This window comes from Salarias fasciatus, chromosome 11 (assembly GCF_902148845.1).
Source record: "Salarias fasciatus chromosome 11, fSalaFa1.1, whole genome shotgun sequence".
Classification (NCBI taxonomy): Eukaryota; Metazoa; Chordata; class Actinopteri; order Blenniiformes; family Blenniidae; genus Salarias; species Salarias fasciatus.
The window spans coordinates 30,366,056-30,389,876 of record NC_043755.1 but is presented as its reverse complement, the minus strand read 5'-3'; the positions used below and the strand labels follow the sequence as shown (position 1 = coordinate 30,389,876).

The window sequence follows — 23,821 nt, the reverse complement described above, 5'->3', positions numbered from 1 at the left end:
TGGCACTGATGGGTTAGCATGAATCATATAACTGGTGAAGATAGACAATACAGAGTGGTCTCATCCGTTTTCTGCCAAAACCACTGCTGGACAATCAGTGGCGGACCTGACGAAGTCTCGTGATATTTCATGAAAATCTTGAACGGTCTCTCACAAGAATGATCTGCCCCAATCTCCCCTGTCCTGTTCCTGTCATTTCCTCTGTCATGCAAAAGCATCAGTCAGTTTCCAATATGCAGACATTTTATTACTGTAAGTCAGTTAAGCTGTCACCAAAAAAAGTGTGAAATTCAGACCACTGTATGAACGACACCATACAGACTCACAACACTTTATTTTTGTCAAAAAATAAATGAGTACATCCAAGTATGATTGATGTGTTTAACCAGTCTGCTTATCAGACAGCAGTTTCCAATATTTACACATAAAAAAATAAACATTATCTTTCTTGGAGGTGCTTTGACTGTCCCAATACCAACAAACCCCACTCCCATCCAATATATGTTTTATAGATAACTCTTATCTAATAGTTGTAAATAATCTAAGAGCATAATGTGTTTAAATTATTGAAATTACCGATCAGAAATATTTAAATTCTGAGAGTAGGTCTAGTTGAATGTGATTAAAAATGTGTAGTAAGCAGAAGAATAGTTTCCATTTGTGGGACTTCTGACTGAAAAAAGGGATGACATTGAATAAATCCTGGAATTCAGCCTGTTCTGGGGCAGATTAAATCTCCACTGTAACTTATGTCAAAACATATCCCAACTTCCCCTATCCCATTTTTGTGCAACTGGATCATGGATCCGTTCATCCAGGATAACCAAGACATCCCGGCTTAATCCTTTATCTTAGTTTTGTGCAGCAGGCCCCAGGAAAAGTTGCAGGGCAACACAAGCAGCGCACTCATCACAAGGTAGCTTTATAGAGAGAAATCAAACAATTTCACATGAGCGTGGAAAAGCTCACTTTTCACAGCAGAATGAGTCTGAGAGCTGAAGACATCCCAGAGACTTCTCAGAACCAAAACACTGCCACAGCTAACCATAAATACAACACGGCAATACACCTACAGCCAAACCTGTGCTCTTTCTCCTCTCTTGTTCTTTCTTCCTCTAACCTCTAACCAGTAAGCATAGATGTTTCCACTCCTGATCCTCCAGAGGTCTGTCCTCCATGTTCAAGATGTCTCCCTGTCTCAGCACACCTCAATCTAACGTTGTTGTCATGAACCTTGTGAATGAATCCAGTAAGGAGCCTCTCATTGCATTGTGTTTCAACTGGGAGGGACCTAAATCGTTCAGGGCGGTGGTTCTTGAACAGTTTGACACATGTGCTCTATAGAGCAAACATATGTGTTCCTGGTATACCCATCATTTACTGATAGCTCCATACAGATGCTTTAAAGATCTTTATCAAACCAGCAGGAGCCTTTGCCTTAAGGGCAATGCTGTGGTCAGACAGCGCCCTCCTCTGGCGACATATGACGGTAATCATCACTCAGTCAGATGTTAAATCTAAGTCATACGTCAAATATTAACATTCACACCCAAGTGTTGTTGAAGACTGTCAAAAAGAATGAATGTGTCCATCATATTTTTTTTAAAGCTACATGAGATTCAGATCATTTTCCAACCTGTGTAGGAATTCTGTAACTACATCTTCATTTACAAATCACCAGGTGGGGATGTTCTGCAGAAGCAGACTCAGGGGTGGAAAGCCTGATTTCACATTGTAAAGCCCTGAGCAGCCAGACTCCATCATGTACAGAGCTGTTTGCCCCATGTTGCTCCAGCAGAACACTTGGTTCTTAGAGAGCGAGGTTCCTCAGTTCTCTAAAAGTAGAAAACTGGGGGCAGATCTTTCAGCTCTCAGGCTCCTCTCATGTGGAACCGGCCCCCAGTTTCATTTAAGGAGGCTGACACGGTCTCTACTGTTCAGGTTCAGCAGAAGACTTTTCTATAAAACTTAATAAAGCACTCTGGACCATGTTCTGGCGACGCTGCTGTAGGTTTGGACTGCTGGGACGCTCCTTTCTCGCTCTCCATGTTTCATGATTACATGCCACTGACATCCTGTCTTTCTGTGTTGTTCGAGGCGTGTTGGGTTGTTGTGGCACTGTGTGTTGTTGTTGTTGTGTAGCTGCGGTGAAGTGTGCTGTTCTTGTGTTGAAGTGTGTCAGTGGATAATCTGTAGATCAGCTGGTGTCTCTGACCCAGATCAGAAGAGACTCCAACATCTGTGAGATGGATTATCTCTTTCTCTGTAACACGCACTCACACACACACACACACACACACACACACACACACACACACACACAAAGGCAAGCACAGACAGACAGCAGACACACGCACGCACACATTAGCGCGCGCACACACGCACACACAATCGTATCGGCGTTTGGCGTCAGAAACTGTCCGTTGAACTGCGGGGCCTCGGGGGGGCGCTGTGGAGCTGCTGGGGAGCCGCTGAGCCAGCAGGGAGTCCCGCTGGGGGGAGGAGTAACCGGACACCGGCTGTCGGGACGGCTGCTGTCCGCTCAGAGAGCAGCGGAGCCCGGCGACTGACAGCAGCAGCGGGACGGACGGGACGGCCACAGCGAGCACTGCCTGCAGCGGAGCGGCGGAGGCTCCGGTCCTCCCGGCGGGACTTCCACCGGCTCCTCGTCCGCTGCGGCTCGACCCGCTCCGGCCGCAGCGCCCGAGCTGTCCGGACGGGGAACGGAGTTCCGTGAAAGTGCCAGAAGTACCGGCGGGCCCGGTCCGGCAGCGGCGGCATGAAGAAGAACTGCTCGGGGAAGCGGGTGAGTGTCCGCGGCACCGGGCGGCGGCGGCTCGGGACGGCCGCTTTGTCCCGTTATACCGGGAGCGCGAGGACAAAAGGATTAGAGCCGCTCTTATTCTGAAGGAAGCAACAGGCACCGAAGTAGCGCTTCTGTTTTTCACAATAAAAGCCTCGTAAAAGTGATGGAAAGTGAAGCGACTTAACAGGCAGAGTCGGTGTCTCTTTACAGCGGATTAATGGGGTTACATAACACTCACCTGACACCTGAACGCACCACTGACTGGACACCCGGCACAGGGACACCTGAACGCACCACAGATTGGTCACCTGAACGCACCACAGACTGGACACCCAGCCCAGACACCAGAGATCACACTCATAACATCAATTCAGAGCCAGTCAGAATCAGTATGTCTTTATTGTCATTGTATCAAAAGAGTGAAATTGAAGTGCAATACTTGTGCAGTTAACTGTAAACGGTAGCAGAAAACTGTAAAAGTTGTACAATTGTGAAAGCAAAAAAACCCCAAAAAACACAAGTTGACAACAAACGAGGTCAACGTTCAATGGCTTTATACAGTTATTGGAAAGAGTGAAAATTAGATTTTCGTCATTTAGTAAAACAGTAAAACAACGCAACAAAAAGGCTTCAGAGATTACAACAGAATTGAAGTAATCTCATTCAATATCCAAAATCCTCAAGAACCTCTGGAAACCAGCTGAAACCTCCATGTGGTCCCTGTTGAGACTGTGAACATCATCTGTAGAAACACTCTCAGACCCCTACCTATCGACGGGTTTTGATTGACGGCCCTGCGGTTCTGATTTCAGGGTGCCATGGACGCGGCGCCTCAGATCGTCACCCCTGATAAGGTGGGCTGGATCAGGAAGTTCTGTGGGAAGGGGATCTTCAGGGAGATCTGGAAGAACCGGTTTGTGGTTCTGAGAGGAGACCAGCTATTTGTCTGCCAGAAGGAGGTGAGTTGCGGGGGGGGGGTTGTCAGTTTACACAGAAACATGAAAATCATGTAAATTTCATGTAGCTCCACTACTGGGTGCTGCTGTTTGTTGTTGTTATGAAACCACACACACATGAAAGAAGAGAACAACTCACTGTAAACAGTAACAATTGTATGAACATTCGTATGGAGAGAAGATTAAGTTGGTTTGCTATTACAATTACATTCAATATAAAACTTTTCAGTCCCAGGAGAATGTGAATTGGGAGTCATTCCAGTGTGGAAGCTGATGTTGTTCTTCAATTTTCGGCGTCTCCGAGCACTGTTGTCATGTAAACAGACGCACAACACACACTGAAAGTTTTCCGTTTTCGCTTGAAATCATTGCTGCGTAAACGAGTCCTGGGACACATCCTCTGCAGCGTCACTGGCTCGCTAGCCTCATCAATAACCTCTCCGGCTACGAAGGAGCAGCACAGACTAACGTCCTGTTACGACATCCACCAATGAACAATTGATCATGGGTGTTCACACTCGTTGGCCCTTTCACGACATTGGGGCTGGACTCTCGTGGTCCTTGCTGTTGGGGTGGTGGTGGAGGCCGTCACGGTGACGGCCCCTGGTGGCGATGCCTCGGTGCCTCTGCCTCCCCACCATCGCTGGCGTGCTCCTGCGCCGCACAGGGGGGACATCTGTGGTGGGGCGGGCTGGTTCTGCGCCATAATCCACCCCAGGGCGAAGAGTGAGATAACAGGGCTTGGCGAGTGACTGCTGCATCTGCGTGGGTGGGTGAGGGGGTGGAGGGTAGAGGTGGCTGGACATGGAGTGTGTGCAGGAGGATCAGGGAGGTTTGACTGGCTGCAGTATATGAAGTAAAGCACATTCACTATTAATTACAGTATACAGGAAAATAATAAATAGTAAGTAAATACCTAAAATAGGTTCAGATTGAGGTGTAAAACTACTCCAGGTCTTTTCCTGGACCGTTCTTCAGTCTCTTGATTCTGAGCCTGCAGAGGGGAGACTGATGGGAACACTCTGTGCAGGGTGTGTGTGATCAGACCTAAAAACACTCAGCAGGATGTGTGTGGTCAGAGCTAAAAGCGGTTTGTGCAGTGTGTGTGTGTGTGTGTGTGTGTGATTCGATCTGATCTGTTCAGCTCTCTTCATTACTCTGACAGAGTGGAATTCATCCGGAGATGAGTGTAGATGCTGCAGCCCTCCACTTCTTCTCCACTGATCTCCTGGCTGCGTGTGTTGTTCCCGTGTCTCTTGAGGTCAACGACAAACTTCTTTTTCTTGTGGAGCAAGTTATTCAGACACTTTGTATGTCTGATTTGTGTTGTAAATGGGATTGCGGTCATGTGTGGACACTGTGAGTACAAGAATGGACAGAGTGGGCAGAAGACACAGCTCTGAGGTGTGCCGGTGCTGAGGATGGCCAAGTCTCACATGCTCTGGTCTGTTGGAGAGGAAGTCCTGTCTATGTGCAGAGGTGATGATCGAGCTATAGCGGTCCGGTGGGGACAGAGGTCTTGATGCGAGTCATCACTCGTCACCAAAAGACTCGTGATTAATGCTGTTAATGCAACGGGTTGATAATCGCTCAAGCATGTGACTGCAAAGCACTTTGGGATGGAGTCATTGGTCGCAGCTGGAACTGTGGTCTCCTTCAGTGGTTTAAATCCTGCAAGTACAGAAAGAGAGAAGGCAAAAGGTTTGATTACAGCAAATAGCATATTATAGGCAGTGAAACAGAAACGCTGTAGAGGGCTGAGGAACATTAAATAGGAAGTTGGTAAAGAGGTTGGCTCTGTTTCTAAGCTCTGTTTCTTCATTTTGACGCATGACTACTGTGGATCCACATGACTTTGAGTGTGTTTGTGTACACCACAGTTGTATAAATGTAGGTGCATTTATACATGAACTGTATTTATAATTGTAAATATCTAACCATACAATATGAGTCGAAACATTTAGAAAAACCCATTTTTTTTCAATTTACAATCATTAAGTTTAATGCCTCATTGCACTCTGAATTCAAATTGTAGACCAAACAAACAAACAAACAATGTCACTTAAAACAAAATCATGTCATCAATTTATAGCCCAAAATGCCCACCTTGGGCAGATACAGCAGCTGGACACACTTGTGGCTTTATTCATAGAAATCAAATATTTTTCAAATAGTCCTTCATGCTCTGCTGCAGGTGTGTCTCTCGTCGGTCGCTTTGCTTTCACTCTTCTGTCCCGTTCATCCTAAAGCAGCTCAGTGGGTTTTAAGCCTGGAGACTTTTTGGCTTTGTGTAGTTCTGCCATCGCTTGGATTTATGTTCTGGGTCATTATCTTGCTGCAGGATGAAACCCAGAGCAGCTGGGCTCGTAGCGGAGGGTGTTACACGGCGCTGCAGAATGTTCTGGTTTTCGTTTTGCTTCATGGAGCCTCTCACTCTATCGTCACTGACCCTGGATCCGGAACAACAGGCCCAGTTCAACACACTTCCTCCTCCGTGTTGGACAGTTGATGTTACACACTGAGGAGGCGTCCTTTCTTCTACTAAACGGAGAACCTTCTTCCAGTCTTCAGTAGTGTATTGATGGTATTTCATGGCCCAGGCGAGCCTCTTTGTCTTGTTCTGACATCTTAGCAATGGCTTCCTTTCCACCTGCAGCTCAAAGTCTTCTCTTCACAGTTGAAACTGAGACTTTCTCACTTGGACCAGTGTCTGTCTGTTGCCTACCTCACAGCTACCTTTTAATGAGTCTTCTGATTCTGTTGTGGCTTTGGGTCTGCCAGACCTCTTCCTGTCACAGTTTCAGTTTCTGAGAGTCTTTTTATGGTGACGGAAACTTTAATCGCTGTCATCTTCACTTTCTTTGAATTTCTCTGTTGGACAGATTGAAGTCTTTTGAAGATCTGTCTCACGTCTATTGTTGACTGCCTTTATCTGGCTATTTTTACAACAACACATGATTTTCTGCAGTACAACGCTGTCTAAGTGATGCTCATGGCGGTATGATACCAGTGTGTTCTAATAGTGCCTTAATGCAGACAGAGGGGGTTGGACGTAATCCAGAAAAGTTGGAACGCCTGCAGAGTAGGTAACGTTCAGCGTGGGAACAACCTCCATTGAAGCAGCAAAGCTTTAAGTTGTTAACCCATTTCTTGTTCCCTGAAAAAAAGCCTTTTTTGTAGCATTCTGAAATGTAAATAATTTTATATTTTTGTGTAAGTTTCCTTTTTTTTTTTTTTTTGTTTAGTACCATTCAAAGCTTTTCATTAGACTTGAAAGACTTGAACTGAAATAGAAGATGTGAAAAACTGGGGTGTATGTAAATATGTCATGAAAATGTGACGATCAACATGCCTGAAATTAGTCATTCTCATCGTAATTAAATTTGATTACAGCTGTTGTGGGATTACTTCTATTCTGGGAGTAACCCCAGAGTATTTCTTTACTGTTTTGGTTCAGTCAGCAAACACAAAGTTTCTACAGTCAACCTTCTGCGGGAGTCAGATTTCAGCGCAAGCAGCAAGCACACTGAGTGCTCCGATTACACTGCAGCCAGGTAGGAATGACTGTCCATATCTGAGAACGTCCTCAGAGAACCTCTATAGCCCTGAAACAGTCTTCATATCACCTCCGTGACACTGAGAACTTCCCTTAAAACTTCTAGAAATCTGAGAAATCCTGTGAAGACGCTCTCTGAACATGTTCTCGTAGAAAGTCTTTAACACCAAGAACATCCTCATTGAACCCCTGTAACACTGAAAACTTCTCTCTAAAACCTCCAGAACATTCTCATAGAACCTCTGGAACACTGAGGATGTCCCTGTTAATTTGTTTTTTTTAATCTCTGATCTAACTTGTTTGAAATTTTGGAAACATTCATTACCGTTATCCGAGTATGTGCGTGTGGGACAGTAGAGACATTAAGGACGCCAGTTTGTGTCCTTTTCCGTTTCAACTCTCCTCATACTCTGTCTAGCTCGCTCTCTGCATCACCATGGTAACCAGAGTCAGCGGCTGATTGGCTGGCTGGACAGTCTCTGTCTCTCAGTTTGATGTCCATTCATTCTGATTGGCTGGCAGAGTGGAGAGGACCAATCGGAGTCCAGCAGCTGCAGAGACTTTCAGGGTGAAGTGTGTGTCTGTGTGTGAGTGGTTTCTGTGGCATCGCGTGTTGCCATTTGTGGAAGTAAAACAAGAAAAGGAAGCAGAAAAATTTAACTGAGACATCTTTATGTGGCCATAAAAGCAGAAGTTCCGATGAGTCGCTGATCATCAGAAAGAGGAATGAATCACACACACACACACACACACACACACACACACACACACACACACACACACACACACACACACGCACAGCTGTGTTTGTGTTATGGAGATGGTTGACCTGGCCCTTTAAGGACACACAGCTCTCTGGTATGAAGTGAAAATCAAAGCCTCACACTGATGTCATGGTTCAGTCTACACAAGCAGCTGACCGGTGTGTGTGTGTGTGTGTGTGTGTGTGTGTGTGTGTGTGTGTGTGTGTGTGTGTGTGTGTGAGATACCTCCCACAAAGTCTCAGTTTAAAGCTTGTTAATAATTGAAGCCGTTTCCATGGTGACAAACAGGTGGTCTGTGTTCTTCTGATAGCCTCGGGCTAACTGTTAGCAGGCTCTGAACGATGTGACTCACCTATCTGTCCACTCATTTCTGTGTGTGTGTGTGTGTGTGTGTGTGTGTGTGTGTGTGTGTGTGTGTGTGTGTGTGTGTGTGTGTCCAGGTGAAGGAGCTGGGTCGGGCCGATGAGGTCTTGGACCTGTCGGACTACGAGCGCTGTGAGGAGATAAGGAAGAACAAGAGTCGCAGCAAAAAGAACCACAGCAAGTTCAGACTGCAGCGCTGCAGCTCACCTGGAAACATGGTACTCACATCCGTAACAAAAAAAACACACACACACACACACAACCAGAAATATGGTCCTCAAACCTGTATCAATAAACACACACACATAAACCAGAAACATGGTACTCAGACCAACAATAACCACACAAAAACCACGGTTCTCACGTCTACTGCTGTGCTTCAGGTTCCTAACTTGGTGTTCCTGGCTGTCAGTCCGGAGGAGAAAGAGTCGTGGATCAACGCGCTGAATGCCGCCATCACCAGAGCCAAGAACCGGATCCTGGACGAGGTGCTGTGTTCGCTCAGTCCGCCGCTCCCGTTTCTCTGAGGTTCTGAACCAGTTTGTTGTCGGGTTGTCATGGCGAGACAGGCGTTTCTGTTCCACCCATTTTAAGGAGTTTTGGGAACATGGCAGCCGTTAGTTTGTTTTTTATTTTTTGTCCCGGATGAGAAGGAGCTCCAGTTTTCTGGCCGTACGTGAAGTCAGACTGAACCATTTCGAGGGTTCTGCTGCTCGGCAGCTTTCAGGAGCTGAAAAGTTCCATGTTCCAGCAGCAGGTTTCTGATGTTGGAGCCAAAAACGCCCCACTGCTCCTCCATGTCTCACTAAGAGGAGACTCCAAGGACAGACATCTTTAGCGGGGACAAAGTGCCCATTATGTGGTGCCTGCGTCTCCTGCTGTCCGATTTGATCTGGACTCCGATGTGTTTCCTCTCTGACGTCTGATGTGTTTTTCCTCTGACGTCTGTCTGCGGCATCAGTTTTCCACCCATCAATACCGTCGATGCTCCATCTGCCCCCCTGTTAGCTGAAGGCCTTTCATGTAACCTCAGAGAGGCGGGACCGGCTGCCCTCTCGCTGGCTCTGATAGGCTGAAACAAATGCAGAAGATGTCACTGATCCTGCAAGCTGATTGCATTCTGACATCTTCTCTGCATTCCAGGTGACTGTGGACGATCTGCAGCTGAGTCACCTGACCAGAGACCGCGTGAAGATCCCCCACAACCGCCGGCTGCCCACCCGAGGACACCTGCTGGCCGTGGTGGGTATTACACCCTCCTCATCCTGCTTGTTAGAAGTCCTTTGAAAGAACTTTATGAGATGTTTTTTTTCTTTTTACTAGAGTTCAGCTGCAGATGAAACAAAATGCAGCAATAAAAACAGGAGCATAGCCTCAAACAGAGTTCAAAGCCAAGGAATAAAAATGGTGTTTAAGAATACTTTTGAAAATGCAGATGTGTGAATGATGTGTAACGTGCCTCCTCCCTCTGCAGGCCTCCGCCTCCTCCTCTGATGGGATGCTGACTCTGGATCTGATCCAGGAGGACGGTTGTGATCCCTTCAGGGTTGATTTGGACAAATCGGCACTGGCTCTCAGTCCTGACTGTCCACGGTCAAAAACGGAAGGCGCCCTCTCAGCAGAGTCCGCCAAGGCTTCTGGGAAGTCTCAGAGCCTCCCGCGTCAGGTGGCGGTGGCCCGGACTCCCGAGTCGGGGAAGCGGCTGACCGTGGCTGAGAAGAACCGCTGTGCCTCTGTGGACCAGATCCTGATGAACTCTGAAGCCAAGCCCAGCGCGGCGCCGCTCGGCCGCCTGCAGGAACTCATCGAGCGGAAGCTGCAGGAGACGGAGCTCCTGCTGACGGAGGCACGGGTAGAGGGTGAGCGGACGAGGCCGCCTGAGGGAGTCGAAGCCGAGAGACTGCTAAAGGAGGCAGCGGCGGCCTGGAAGCACGCCCAGGAGGTACTGGAGGAGGTGAAAGAGCTTCGGGCTCTGTACCGCCAGCTGGACCACACCTCCTCCGCCAGCCCGTCAAACAGCACCAGACTCAACCCGGAGCCCCGAGTCTGATGTGAGCGGCAGGGAGGTCCGGACGGAGCAGGAGGTACAAACACAGTGAAGGAATCCAACGTGCAGGACGTGAGGTGCCGAGGAGGACCTCGGACATACTGCTGGTCTTCACAGTGACCCGAGGAGACTTTTCTGGAACTCAGCCCTCGTCATGTCTTCTACTGATTGGTCAGGTTTACATGTGACTGTAGCATTAAGCTCCACTGAATGGGGGGCGTTTGGGATCCACTGGCAACGGGAGCAGCGGCCTGAGTGTTCAGGACGTCCGAGGCAATGGGAGCCTGCAGGTTTTAGTCATCTCAGAATGAAAGGATGGATGGATGGATGGATGGATGGATGGATGGATGGATGGGAAGTGCTATGTCCACGTTCCTGTGGTAGGATGGGTAGTTTGCTTCCCGCATGTCCAGCGGCTTGCAGCTGCTTTTGCCTTAAAGCAGAGAGGATGGTGGGAGCTGTAGTTCTGTAGTGATCAGGTCAGTTAGGAAGAAATAAACACTGACTGAAACAAGAACGCGTCGTTACTGAGCCGAGAAGATTCACTTGGTTTAATAAAGTTAGAGCAGACCAACGCTGTCAGGCAATCTTTAATTTTCAATTCCGAAAGACTTCGTCTCCAGGAGGCAATTCGAGGCATAGAGAGCAACATTAAGACGAGTGAGAAGCTTGATAACTTGAACTTTATGTTCTCGGTGGAGCTCCTTCAGAGGTAAAACGATTTGTTTATCAAACCAAGTCTGAAGGACAAACAAATCCAGGCAAAACTATTTGCACTCGTGCACATATACGCCTAACAGGTGTGTGTGTGTGTGAGCCAATAGAGTGAAATGCTTCAGGAAATAGTATGCGAGCAGACTTAAGAGGCACAACGGTTGAAAGGATTCAGAAGTTTTATTCAAAAACAGTAAACTGGGCAGACAGAGGAATAAAAAAATAAAATCAACTCCGACCCAAAACCACCAAACCGGCACAAACCATGGCTATTTACACACCTCGGAGACCAGCACAGACCTCGTCTTGGATCCTGGATTCTGGGGGTCCAGAACTGAACCGACCCTCAAGCAGAGCCACAGACTGGCAGGTGGGAGGGAGCGGGGCAGGAAGGGGGGGAAGCCATTTAGACTTCCTCCAGGAGAACAGCAATCCAATCAGAGAACAGATTTTTTTTTTTTGGCCATGTTCGGACCAATCAGTGGTAATGTAGTGTTCAGAGGACAAATTAAACTGTGCTGCAGTACTGCAAATGGCCACTGGGGGCGCACTGACCGAACATAGATTTCAATCTTCTCCTGAGCTTTACTTTTCAAATAAACTTAGAAAAAGTGACTAACATCACACAAATGCATCTTGCACACAGTTATCCATCTACTGTGAAACAGCCTCTGATGTTTTGTAATGTGAATACATGTAATCTGATTACAAGTATTCTAATTACACCTAATTTTACTCTTTATTCTGATTACATGTAACCTGAACTCTGATTGGGACGTGTTGGGGTTCTGTTGCCAGGGTAGCGATGACATCAAGAGTCCGTCAGTCTGTGGCTCTGAGGCACGGCGGGTCAGAGGTTACTGGAGGAGAGGCAGGGGGCGGGGCTACAGGTGAAGGAGGGGTCAGTTATTCATCGTCGTCGTCGTCGTCATCACCTTCGTCCTCAGCGTCTCTCTTCCTCTTTTCACCACCGCGGACGCCGGCGGCGTCCTCATCTGAGGAGACACGCAAACACACACATGCACGTTATGAATGACTGACTGAGAGAACCTCTGGTTTACCATCTTTTCTGCGGACCCTGAATGCATCATGAAGACAAACCTGCATCGTCCTCTTCCTCCTCGTCGTCCTCTTCCTCTACATAGTCTCCATCATCCTCTTCATCCTGTGGAGGTGGAAGGTGTAGGTAAACAGAACGAGTGCCGCCCCCTGCTGGGCCCGGCCTGCAGCTGCACGCTCACCTGGATGCCCTCCTTCATCAGGTACGACAGCCCCACCTCGTCATCCTCATCATCTTCCTCATCCTCCTCCTCTCCCTCTGAGTCTTCATCATCCTCATCTTCATCCCCAGGCGGACCGGCCTCATCATCCTCATCTGTTAAATAAGTTTAAACAACATTATTCTGGAGCTGTGCAGGAAGTTCCCCAACACCACAGAAGGTTCAGGGGATATGGCATGTGTGTATGTGTGTGTGTGGATGTTACCATTCTCTGAGTCAGGCCCCTCGTTGTCGTCCTGATCGAACCCGTCCAGGTAAGAGATCTGCGGCAGCAGCGTGAAGACGCTCTCTCTGTAGTCGTCCAGCGCCGAGACGTCACAGCTGTACAGCTCCAGACTCTTGAGGTGCTTCAGGTTTTGCTGCAGGGAAAACACACAAACAGCGAGCTGGAACCGGGACCACCTCCAGAAACACCTACACCCCCCCCCCCCCCAACACCTCGAGGGGTGCCGTTACTGCACACTGCAGATCACCACAGCCACACACACTCCTCTGCTCATCTCAGCACGTTAAAATATGAACAGCAAGTTGTACAACAAGTACCGAAACATTGAATATATGAATATGCGTGTGTGTGTGTGTGTGTGTGTGTGTGTGTGTGTGTGTGTGTGTGTGTGTGTGTGTGTGTGTGTGTGTGTGTGTGTGTACCAGGGCTTTGAGGCTGCTCAGTTCTTTGATCTTGTTCCCACTCAGGTTCAGATGTGTGAGATTTGGACATTTTTCAGGCAGAGAGTCCAAACCTCCAGTGATGACGTTATCACTGACCTCCAGCTGAAAAAAGACAAAGACAGACACACACAGACACTTTACTCTCAGAATGACTTGATGGGACAACTGTCCTTGTTCAAAACTCAGTAATAACACAGTCAAGCATCACAAGTTTCACATGAGGAACAGTCTGATTATAATTCTAGAGTTTGCTCCAGGACTATTAAAACTCTCTTTATGTTTGACAAAGCATGGAAATATTAAAGAAGCGAGACCTGAAGCCTGAGGAACACACGCCGCATGTAAACCCTCAACATAACCACGAGGGGCGGCGGTGGTGCGTTCAGGTGCACTGACCTTGCGTAGCTTGGGGAGCGAGGGCAGCTTGGACAGCGAGCTGAGGTTGACGTTGACCATGCTGAGGATCTCCAGTTCTTTATACTCGTCTGTCAGACCCTCCACCTCTCCATTATCAGAGCGACAGTTGTCCACGACCAGCTCAGCAACCTGAACACATCATCATGACAAAAACAACACTGTGAGGACAACACACACATTTACAGTCGACAATCTGTCCACAGGACAACTGTCAGCAGTGCACTCCACAACTTCAGCCTTTATGAAAGTGTTGCAAGAAAGCCACTGTTGAAACAAAGCCAGAAGAAATCCAGTTTGCTCTTGCTCAGATGACAACAAAATGGAACTTTTTGAACCATGCCACGTGTGGCAGGAAACTAGCACTGCGCATCACCCTGAACACACCACACCCACTGTGAAACACGGCGGAGGCAGCATCATGCTGTGGGGCTGCTTTTCTTCAGGAGGAATGGGGAGGCTGCTCAGAGCTAAAGTAAGATAATGGAGCAAAATACACAACAATCTTGGATTCTATTCCAAGTTTACAATCATGCAGCACATAGTGTTGGTCGATCACATAAAAAATCCCAATCTGTGGTTGTAACGTGATGGAATGTGGGAAAATGAAAGTGTATCAATGCTCTCTGGTAAACATCCCAGTACTTCCTGGAGAAAGATTCAAAGCAGAATGGGTGGTTCTGGATTGGATTGACGTGTTCAGCAGCCAGTTACTCTGAATGTGTGTGAATCAGCTGGAGTTGCTCTGTGTGTGTGTGTGTGCGTTTCTGAAAACCTCCACCATCGATGCTCTTCAGGAATCCTCTGACCCCAAATGACTGCAGGCTATTTGAACACGCGCCCCCTGCTGGACACTACATACTGCACCACCTGGACCCACCTGGACCCCCTTGGGTGGACTCCAGAAATCCGTTTTTGGGTTTCCCCTCTTTGTTCATTATCGTCATCTATTCTCTCTGATTCTCTCCGCATGTGCATAAACATCCATGTGAGATTAATTAATGAGCTCAATATACTGTAAATGCGAGTGTACCCGCGTGTGTGTGTGTGTGTGTGTGTGTGTGTGTGTGTGTGTGCGCGCGCGCTCTGTGATGGACATGTGACCAGTTTACACAAAAAGTCAGCTGCTTCCGCGCCTCGCGATCCTGATCTCGACGAAGGCGGTAAAGATGGAGGGATGTTTTTACCAGCAGAGGAGAACGTAACCTGGTCACCAGCTAACACGGAAGCCAGTGAACCCGAAACACCGATTAGCCTCGCTAGCGCGAACCAGTTTAGTGCACGAGGTTACTCCGTGAGCGGCGGTCGTGGAGCGGGAGCGCGCGCCGCTCGGACCTGTGTTTTTCTATCGTGCGACACATCGGACGGTTTCCCGCGGATCGGCTCGTTCGGTAACGGTCCGCGCGGAGGTGTCGACGCGGCGTCCCGCTTCAGCTCCCCGCATGTTCGCCACTCACCTCGGAGGGGTTTCGGTCCTGGAGCTCCAGGTTGATCCTCTTCTTCATGTCCATGTTGGAGTCCATACCGCAAGAACGGAGCGGGACGCAGCGGGAGACGGTGGAAGTGAAGAGCGGCGAGAGCGGTTTCTCCAGCGGACATCAGGCGAACACTACACCGCCATGTTCGAAGCTGCCCCGCCTCCATTGACAGACCACGCCCCCTCCCTCATTGACATTCACACTCCTCAAAATCCCGCCATCCTATTGGTCCGCACACCGGGCTGTTTGTTAGCCCCGCCTCCGCACCGCGTTATGGAAAATACACATCTCCGATTGGATGAAATCACGAAGGCGTTACTTTGTTGTGACCAATGAGACACAGAATCTTGAGCATTTAAACTTTACTGGCGCTGACTCTTTGTTCTTATTGGCGCCACATTTCACTGAAATTACTCTTTTCCACTGCTTCAGTTCTTCAAAACAAACGAGGGAGAAGACGAACTTTTAACACTTCCTTAAGTTAAAACTAAATACAAAAAGATTTTAAAACAAAGCTGCCAACTTAACAATCTTTTCAAAGGACTGTTTAAAATAGATAATCAAGAGTCTTTCAAAATGTTTTAATGACCAGGCCCTCCAGGCCGAATCCTTCCAAAACAGCCCAAGCTTTTTAAACCAGAAATGAAACTTTTCTGCTTTGAACCACATTAAAAAACAGACTCAAATCCTTTCAAATAGGCCCAGACTCTTTCTACAAGATTGAAAGTCTTTACAAATGTAAAAAACAACAAAAATAAAATAAATAACATACTTATTCATATATTTAATATCTATTTCATTTATATCAAACTGTTTTATTTATTTAGTGTTTAGATTTGACAATGACTCTTTAAACAGAACTGGATTCTTTCAAAGTACAGAAAAAGAAAAAAAACAGGCCCTGTTTCCAGATTGTTTCAAGTGAAAACTCAGTTTTTGTGTTTTTCTTTCAGAAAAGTTTTGAGTTTGCATTGCAATGTCTCAAAAAACAATGTCGGTTTACATGAAAATGGCAGAAATGCTGATAAAGTAAGCATGCCAGACCGTGAGCTGGCACCACACGCACACATACACACAGAGAATGATATGCTGTATGGTGTGTGCACATTAACAATAGTGAGTTCATGGACATTTGTATTAATATTGTTACTGACAGAAAACAAAGCTGGATTGCTTTTCTGGGTGACTCTCAGCTATAAAACTACCAAGTCCCAGGAGAACATGAACTGGGAGTCATGTCACTCAGGAGGCCACCATTGTTAGTGTCCATTTAAGAACTATCTATTATGATGATAGCAATATTTGTACCCATTTACACAGAGTCAGGGTCGTTCCACCTTGAAAGTCATTTCAAAACGTTACACTTTCAGTGGCTGGTTGTTGTGTAAACAGACACTCAAAACACAACAAAAGTTTTTTTGCTTTCTCTTGAAAATACTGTCCTGTAAACTGGACCTTCGTGCTTCACATGACCAATTCATCTACACTGGTACATTTCAAACCAAACACAGACTATCAACAGCTGGAGAGCATGTTAAAACACAATCCTCTCCAAATACTTGGAAAAATTCATCATTTTACTGGTATTGGATGAAATAAAAACAGCTTTAAGGGAGCTAAAAGTCTTTATTTAAAACCCGTAAAACATCATTTACATCACAGGAATGATTGAAGTTGATGAAACATTGTAAAAACTGTTGATAAAGAATTTAAAAATGGTTGATACTTTTTTCAACGAGTCACTGCTTCACTGTTAACTGGAACAATTTAAAAACCAAAGATTCAATTGCATGGACTACCTGTCAAAATTTTCAACAAATCAAAGAAAAACCACAAACAGAAAACTGTGAGTGAATATTTCAATGTTCTCTTTAGGACCAGAGATGAAAGTGTGCTGCAGCCAACAAAAATCTTATACACCAGGATTCTTATTTTCATAACTTCATTTCCTCATAAATGTTCATTTTCTTTGGAAATCTTACATTTTATTGATCATTTCAGAACACAGACTTCATGAAAATTGTGTTTAAAAAAATACAAAAAAGATAAATAAATATGACAAGCTGTGATGTTATAGAATAAAAACGACTCTTTGGTAAATACCTTTAAAAAAAAAAAAGCAAAACGCGTAAACATTGTTTGAAATAACTGACTCTTCAGCAACTTCATGCGAGTATCCATGGAAACCGCAAATGACAAGAACTGCTGTGATTGGTTGATTGTCTAAAGCTTGATAACGATGGCCCATGTGTGTGATAGTCTGAGTGTGTGTGTTCCCTCAGTGTCAGTGTGTGTGTTCCCTTGGAGGCAGTGTGTGCAGCACCTGGTCCAGCAGCTGCAGTGCACGGTGCAGGTGCACCTCCAGCCAGCAGGGGGTGTCCTTGATGCTCTGTCTGGGGTAATCGCAGCCCCAGCCTTTGACGAAGCTGAGCCGCACTATGCACAGCCGGCGCAGGTCGTCCACGCTCAGACTGGCCGCGCACGCGCCTGCAGGGGGACACGTGAGCCATGGGTCACGGTGGACAGGTGTCCGAGAGACGGACGGACGGACGGACGGACAGGGGATACTCACTGTCAGCAGGGGTGGCCGCACCCGCACTGTGGGAACCTGGAATCAAACCGACGACCGCAGCTGCCTGCTGCTGCATCTGTCTGTGACACTGCCGCAGGTCAAACACCTGGGAAAACACACTCGAGTGAAACAAACAAACATGGAAGAAACACACAAAACACTCACTATATACACACACACATAGGTAAGACACGTGGTGTGACAGAAGCAGGATGGAGAGGGTTGACAGTGGTTCTAGACGCCATTAAAACTTTCTGAAACTGTCCAAACGGGTGAAAATGCACTCACAACATAATGAAACGTCCCTGATCATGGATAGACTTTTAAATCGAACTCTCCACACGGAGCTGAAGACTCTCCAGCTCTCCAGTTCTTCCTGCAGGGCGCCGACATTCCTTACCTTGATGCACGCTCCAGGGTAAATCTTGTGAACTCCATCCCCGGGTGCTCGGCCCGCCTCCCGGTCCAGGTATAAACTCTGGACAAATACTGCGTGATCGCTAAGGCAACGCATCCAAACGTCACCGTCCCCCCGGCACTCCAGCTGGACCCCTCGACCGATGTGAAGCCTGAAGGACGACACTGCATCACTTAGCGCCCAGACCGGAGCTCCCTGCTAAAGGCTGCTAACGCTGCTAATGCATCTTAATCCATCCATTCTTCTAACGCTGTGATCACTAAAAAACGTCACTCACACAAGTATCGTGCTCACCTGGCACGATGGCTGGGGGCCGTGCGATGGACATTACTCAGCTGTCCCAGACAGAAACGGTCTCCTCCAGAAGGGTCCACGTACCCGTCCACCGTCACCACGGGACAGCTGGACTGCACTTTAAACATCTCGCCGACCTGAACGTCCAGCTCAAAGTATGAAATGGAGCACCAGAACTCTGGGCCTGAGGGGCACCACACGGAGTGAGACAGAAGAGAAACTGTGGAACGCCACAGAAAACGCGCGAGACAAAGTGAGACGGTCGAGGACGGCTGTGTCACCTGGGTGGTTGGACACCGGTTGTGGGTACGGGGCCACGCTGTGATGCTGCGACCCTGCAAACACATACGGTCTCAATGTGAAGTATCACTACTCCGTACTGGATTACTCTGAGTAAAGCTGATCAGTACTGCAGTGTTTCACTACAGTTCAAATCGAATCAGGTCAAGTCGTCTTGGTCACATCTCCAAGAAGACGTCTCACCTCTAACCCTCATCAGTTCATGCTGTTCCTTCCACTCTGCTGTTTGGTTTCACTACTGAGGAATGTCAAGGCTTTCAGTGTCATCAAGGTTCCCTACGCTTGACCTCAGGTGTCGATGTGATGTTGATGGTCTTTATTTTGGTAGTTTTATACGCCTGTGACCTCGGGTTACTATATTGGTGGTTTCTATGTTGATGACCTTGGACGTCTTTGTTGATGGTTCCTGTGTTGACGGGTTCTGCCGGGTTTTTTGATTTAGACCCAGCTGTCCTTCATATTTCTGTAGCAGTGACTGCACAGTGCTCTGAAGACATTTAGAGCCTCCTGCTCCATGTCCTCCATGTATAGGCTGGACACGGTGGAGACATGAGAGAGTTTATGGTTCAGCTCATAGCTGTTCTCTCTTTAAGATGCCGCATTGAAACACAAAAATGGGTAATTCTCAGACCTGATCTGATGTTTTGTTGAGGAGAACGATGTATTTCAGCAGCTCCTTACAGCTTCCTTAGATTGAAAGTACATTAAAGGACACCGTGGCTTCAAGCCTTGGACCTTGTTATTAAAATCCATTCAGTCACTGCAGTATTACTGCACAGGCCTGCAGTATTTTCAGCATTACTACACAGTACTGAAGTATTACTGCACGGTTCTTACAGAAGTGAGTATTTGGGTCGTGGTGGTGATGATGTTGACCTGGTGGCTGCTGGTGACTCCGCCCATGATGCTGAGGTCCTGCAGAGCTGTAGGGGGCGGGGCTGTTACCTGTCCAGGTGACTGAGACACAAAAAGATCACCAAGTGATTCCGCCAATGTTGCTTTATACTCTAATTTCATTACACTGGTGTACGACTGATGCAGTGGGGTTGCAGTGAGGATACAGAGGTGATGGAGTCACGACGCGCTACAGGCGGAGCAGAACTCAGGTACCTGGTTTGGGGCTTCCAAGGTACTCGGAACTGTGCTGATGAGGGGAGGTGGGCGTGGTGGGGTAAGGGGGTGAGGCTCGGGCCCTGTGGTTGTGGTTGTGGTGGAATCCCTCTGAAGCTCCGCCCACTCCGCCGACAGCCATGGAGCTACTGGCTCCAGGAGACAGAGGCATGTTGCTGTACATGGTGAGGAGGCGGGGCTGACTGCAGGGGTCAGAGTGGGCAGGCGGGTCAACATGCTGGCAGTCCTGCAGCAACTCGTCTTTAATCATCAAGTGAGGACCTGAAAGAGGACAGCAGCCAAGATCAGAGGATCACCAACATAATTATAACAATAACCATCATCACTTCAATTAAAAGTACCTTTCAGGACACCCAATGTCACTGTACATAATAAACATGCTAAAAGAAAGAAAAAAATGAAACTAAGAAACATAGGGACAACATTTTAAAGCATTCTGGGAGTTGTGACAGACCACCATCATTTAGCATGAACATGTTTGTTTAAAAAGAAGCTTTGAGTTGAGTTTTAAAGAGTCCAGAGACTGAATGTCTCTATGTAGGTTGGGAAGAAGTTCAAGAGGTGGACGGCTGATTGGCTGAAGGCTCTCGACCTCATACAGGTGGAGGTCAATGTGGTGTGGGGATCAGTGAGAGAAGGTTGTGAGGTGCAGAGGAGGTCAGTGAGGCATGGATGGATTTGAGAGGGAGAACAGAAACGAAAAGAAGGTAGGCCCACTTTGAAACTTGAATCTCACTGATTTCTTGTATCCACATTTCTGTGTGGGTTGAAAACTCCATTTTTGGTGAATGATCCACACTTGATAGAAGAAAAGTTATCCCAGCCTCCATTAACTCCTTTTATGGGTGATTTGGGACCACGAATACCAATACTGGAAAAGTAAAGCTGATCAGTTTTTACCCCTTTAATCACATTTGGAACAGTGACTGAGTTGAAAACTGCTCCTTGAAAGCAATTTTTGATCTGATGCAATGAAGCGCTTCCTCCATTCAAGTACGAGTGCACTATTCTAAATGCATTTTTATTGGCTTAATTCTACATTTTTTTAGCGGTTTATTCTCCTGTTTTAATTGCATTTTTTCTTTTAAACGCTCTTTTATTTTCTTAATAACTTGTTTGATTTTTAAGATTTTATTGTATTTCTTTGCCGCTGTGAAGCACTTTGAATTATTTTGACTGGTGCAATAAAAATGAACTTGACTTTCTTTTTCATTCTGCAACATTTATCTCTGAAAAAGAGGAATGTGAACAATACTCTAGAGACTGGAACGCATCGTTGCGATTAAAGATACACTATGTGTGCGTCGTGTATTTTATGTTTGCTGTGGTGCAGTTACCTGTGCTGCCAGCAGGGGGCGTCACCCTCTCGTAGTGGTACGGATTGACACACACGCTGTCGTATTTGAGGTCGAAGGCGAACTGACAGAACGTGGCATGCTTCAGTTCGTTCTTGTGGAGGTCGGGCCAACGCCACAGCCGGGCGTAGATGACGTGAGGGAAGCCCTTCCTGCCTGCTACCTGCACAGGGAGGCAGACAGGCGTGACGTCTCCGTCACTTTACTGTCCCGTCCTCAGGTCCGCAACCGTTTGGACAATGTGAGCTCATAGAAACTACGACAGAACACAAGGAAGGAGCACTGAGCTCCAGGACGAGAACACAGCGACCACATGATAAACGTCTCGAGAGCTAATTCCAGTCTAACACAGCTGACAAGTCCTGACCGGAGCTAATAACGGGGAACAGAGCCGGTCAATCGAACCAGACCCCACAATGCTAATCAGAGCCCAGAACGCTAAATGTAGGTATGAAGAGTCAGGGCCTGGAATAAACACTACGTCTCCCAGAGCCTGGAAGTCCTCACAAAGGCAGATGTACCAGTGTGTACACACACACACACACACACACACACACACACACACACACACACACACACACACACACACACACACACACACACACAGTCTGGTTTAGGTAAGCTCCGCCCTTTTCCTGTGTTCCAGACAAAACAAACTCTTGCCTTCCCTGACTCTTCCTCCTCCTCCTCCTCCTCTGTCTTTTTTCTCTTCTTTCGCTGTCCTCCTCCTCCTCCTCCTCCTTTCTTTTTCTCGTCCTCCACCGCTGTTTCTCTCCTCCTCCTTCTTTCAGTCTAGATTTAAAAGCCATACTTCAGGGAAAACTTTCTTTTTTCGGTGAAGCCGGACGAGTTCAGTTGATATGAACTGTATGAGCATGTGTTCCCCTTGCATGACCCAGTGAAAGCCCTGCGACCCTGTACAACTGTGTACCACCCTGTGTGATCCTGTTTGACCTTGTATGACCCTGTATGACCTTGTGTGACCCTGTATGACCCTGTATTATCTTGTATGACCCCGTTTGACTCTGTGTGACCCACATATGACCCTGAGCGACACCTCCTCTGTGATACCTGCAGCCGGCCGTCCAGCGTCCTCTGGATGGTGACACACTTGCTGGGCTGGAGGCCGTTGGAGGTGACGGCGGTGATGAGGGAGTCCAGCTCCTCTTTCTTCTCCTTCAGCTTCTTCACTAAGCTCTCGATGGCTCGTTTGGCGAAGCCCTCGTTCTCCCCTCCCTGCCGGTGAACCATCAGACTGTGGATGATGCTGAGGCACGCCTCCGTGCCGCTGGGGGTGGAGCCAAGCATCGACATGCTCACCTGAGGAGGGGGAGAGGCGGAGAAGAGGGTGCTGTGAGGAGGTGACACACACAAACACAACTGGACAATTACATTTCTTACTTATATCAAGCTTTTTTTTTTGACACACCATAAACAGAAATGATCACACTTCCATCCAGGAGGAATATGCTTATGTCTGCCCGAGACGCCTTGAACATACTCGCCAAGTCCTCTTTACTTAAGCGTCAAATCAGAGACAGCCAGGTGCAGACACAGACATAGAGGAGCACAGACAGCGAAACGCACAAACACAGACAGGTACAGGCACACATATCGGCAGACAGACAAGGTACAAGCACAGGCAGACAGGAACAGAGACGGATACATCCAGAGACAGAAAAATACAGACGCAGACAGACAGAGACAGGGACAGACAGACAGACAGACGAGCCCAGGGACAGACACAGGCAAATAGATGGGTACAGAAGGTACAAAGACAGACACAGACAGACAGACACAGAGACAGAGAGAGACAGGTACAGACAGACAGACAGGCAGGCAGGCAGACAGATAGACAGGTAGAGACAGACAGGTACAGACGGACAGACACAGACAGACAGATAGACAGGTACAGACACAGACAGCTATTTTCTGAATGAAATTTATGAAGAGGACCGGTGACGTTGGCGTGGCTCTCCCTGACGTCATCACAGCCTGTTGAGTCTGACTGGTTGTTTGGGTCTCGCGCTGTCTGTCTGACTCTCATCAACAGTTCGATCCCACAGAAAAAAAAAACCTCCGGAGCATCGGCGGCTTCCCGCGGCGCCACTCACCCGAGGCTCGGCTCTCTCCGCTCCGCTGGGATCCGCTGCCCGCGTCGGAGGCTGCAGACGGAGCTCCGCGTGTCCTCCGCACCAGACAGCCCGTGTCTGCACACTCACCGGGAGAGGAGGGAGGAGGGGTGGGGGTGGGGGTGGGGGTGGGGGGGGTGGGGGGGGGTGACACAGACCCCTCCACCCCCCCACCTACCCTCTCTCCCAGACATAACAGGAAGTCTGGACACCCCTCTGTCCTTCCACAATAAAAATAAAATAAAATAAGGCTCTGCAAAGTAAAGGACAACTTTTGCTGTTCAATTATCAAGAAAACAAACCTCAACCTTAAAAATAGTCATTCACTGGGAGAACGGAGTGGATTCCGTCAGCAGTCAGCAAATATCTGATTCAATGAGCATTCAATAAATATGCCATTAATGAGCAATGAATACACATACACGACATCCACAACACGAATACACAATAAATACGCGATAAACACCGGGTAACTACACGACGGTATTCACAACAACTGCAAACAAAAATCAAAAATCCCCATTTTCTAAATACAAACTCTTATTCTGAAGGCACTCAGTCTATTTATGTTC

The 23,821-nt window shown here is 47.5% G+C and overlaps 3 protein-coding genes across 4 annotated transcripts; 1 reads left to right on the top strand and 2 right to left on the bottom strand.

The window, feature by feature from the left end:
* The first annotated feature begins 2,518 nt into the window (after window positions 1–2,518).
* On the top strand, window positions 2,519–11,086 carry plekho1b (pleckstrin homology domain containing, family O member 1b). The gene is made up of 6 exons (XM_030102226.1): window positions 2,519–2,806; window positions 3,619–3,765; window positions 8,523–8,663; window positions 8,829–8,933; window positions 9,589–9,687; window positions 9,920–11,086. The coding sequence occupies exons 1-6, from the start codon at window positions 2,780–2,782 to the stop codon at window positions 10,493–10,495; spliced, it is 1,095 nt and encodes a 364-aa protein (XP_029958086.1). The 5' UTR covers window positions 2,519–2,779; the 3' UTR covers window positions 10,496–11,086.
* Window positions 11,087–11,367: 281 nt separating this feature from the next.
* Window positions 11,368–15,218, bottom strand: LOC115396371 (acidic leucine-rich nuclear phosphoprotein 32 family member E-like). Its single transcript, XM_030102229.1, has 7 exons — window positions 15,027–15,218; window positions 13,552–13,701; window positions 13,135–13,257; window positions 12,692–12,845; window positions 12,448–12,581; window positions 12,308–12,371; window positions 11,368–12,201 (listed from the first exon to the last, which is right to left on the bottom strand). Exons 1-7 carry the CDS (start codon window positions 15,090–15,092, stop codon window positions 12,113–12,115), a joined length of 780 nt encoding a protein of 259 aa, XP_029958089.1. The 5' UTR covers window positions 15,093–15,218; the 3' UTR covers window positions 11,368–12,112.
* Window positions 15,219–16,517: 1,299 nt separating this feature from the next.
* Window positions 16,518–23,337, bottom strand: LOC115397189 (mothers against decapentaplegic homolog 4-like). 2 transcript variants are annotated; one of them, XM_030103404.1, is made up of 10 exons: window positions 22,547–22,717; window positions 22,189–22,437; window positions 21,100–21,280; window positions 19,742–20,023; window positions 19,469–19,588; window positions 18,613–18,666; window positions 18,332–18,515; window positions 18,020–18,188; window positions 17,620–17,725; window positions 16,518–17,534 (listed from the first exon to the last, which is right to left on the bottom strand). In XM_030103404.1, exons 1-10 carry the CDS (start codon window positions 22,547–22,549, stop codon window positions 17,332–17,334), a joined length of 1,551 nt encoding a protein of 516 aa, XP_029959264.1. In that variant the 5' UTR covers window positions 22,550–22,717; the 3' UTR covers window positions 16,518–17,331. The 2 variants fall into 2 exon arrangements, with proteins under 2 accessions (XP_029959264.1, XP_029959265.1); XM_030103405.1 differs by lacking the exon at window positions 22,547–22,717 and adding an exon at window positions 23,232–23,337 and having other exon boundaries at window positions 16,520–17,534.
* Window positions 23,338–23,821: the final 484 nt, after the last annotated feature.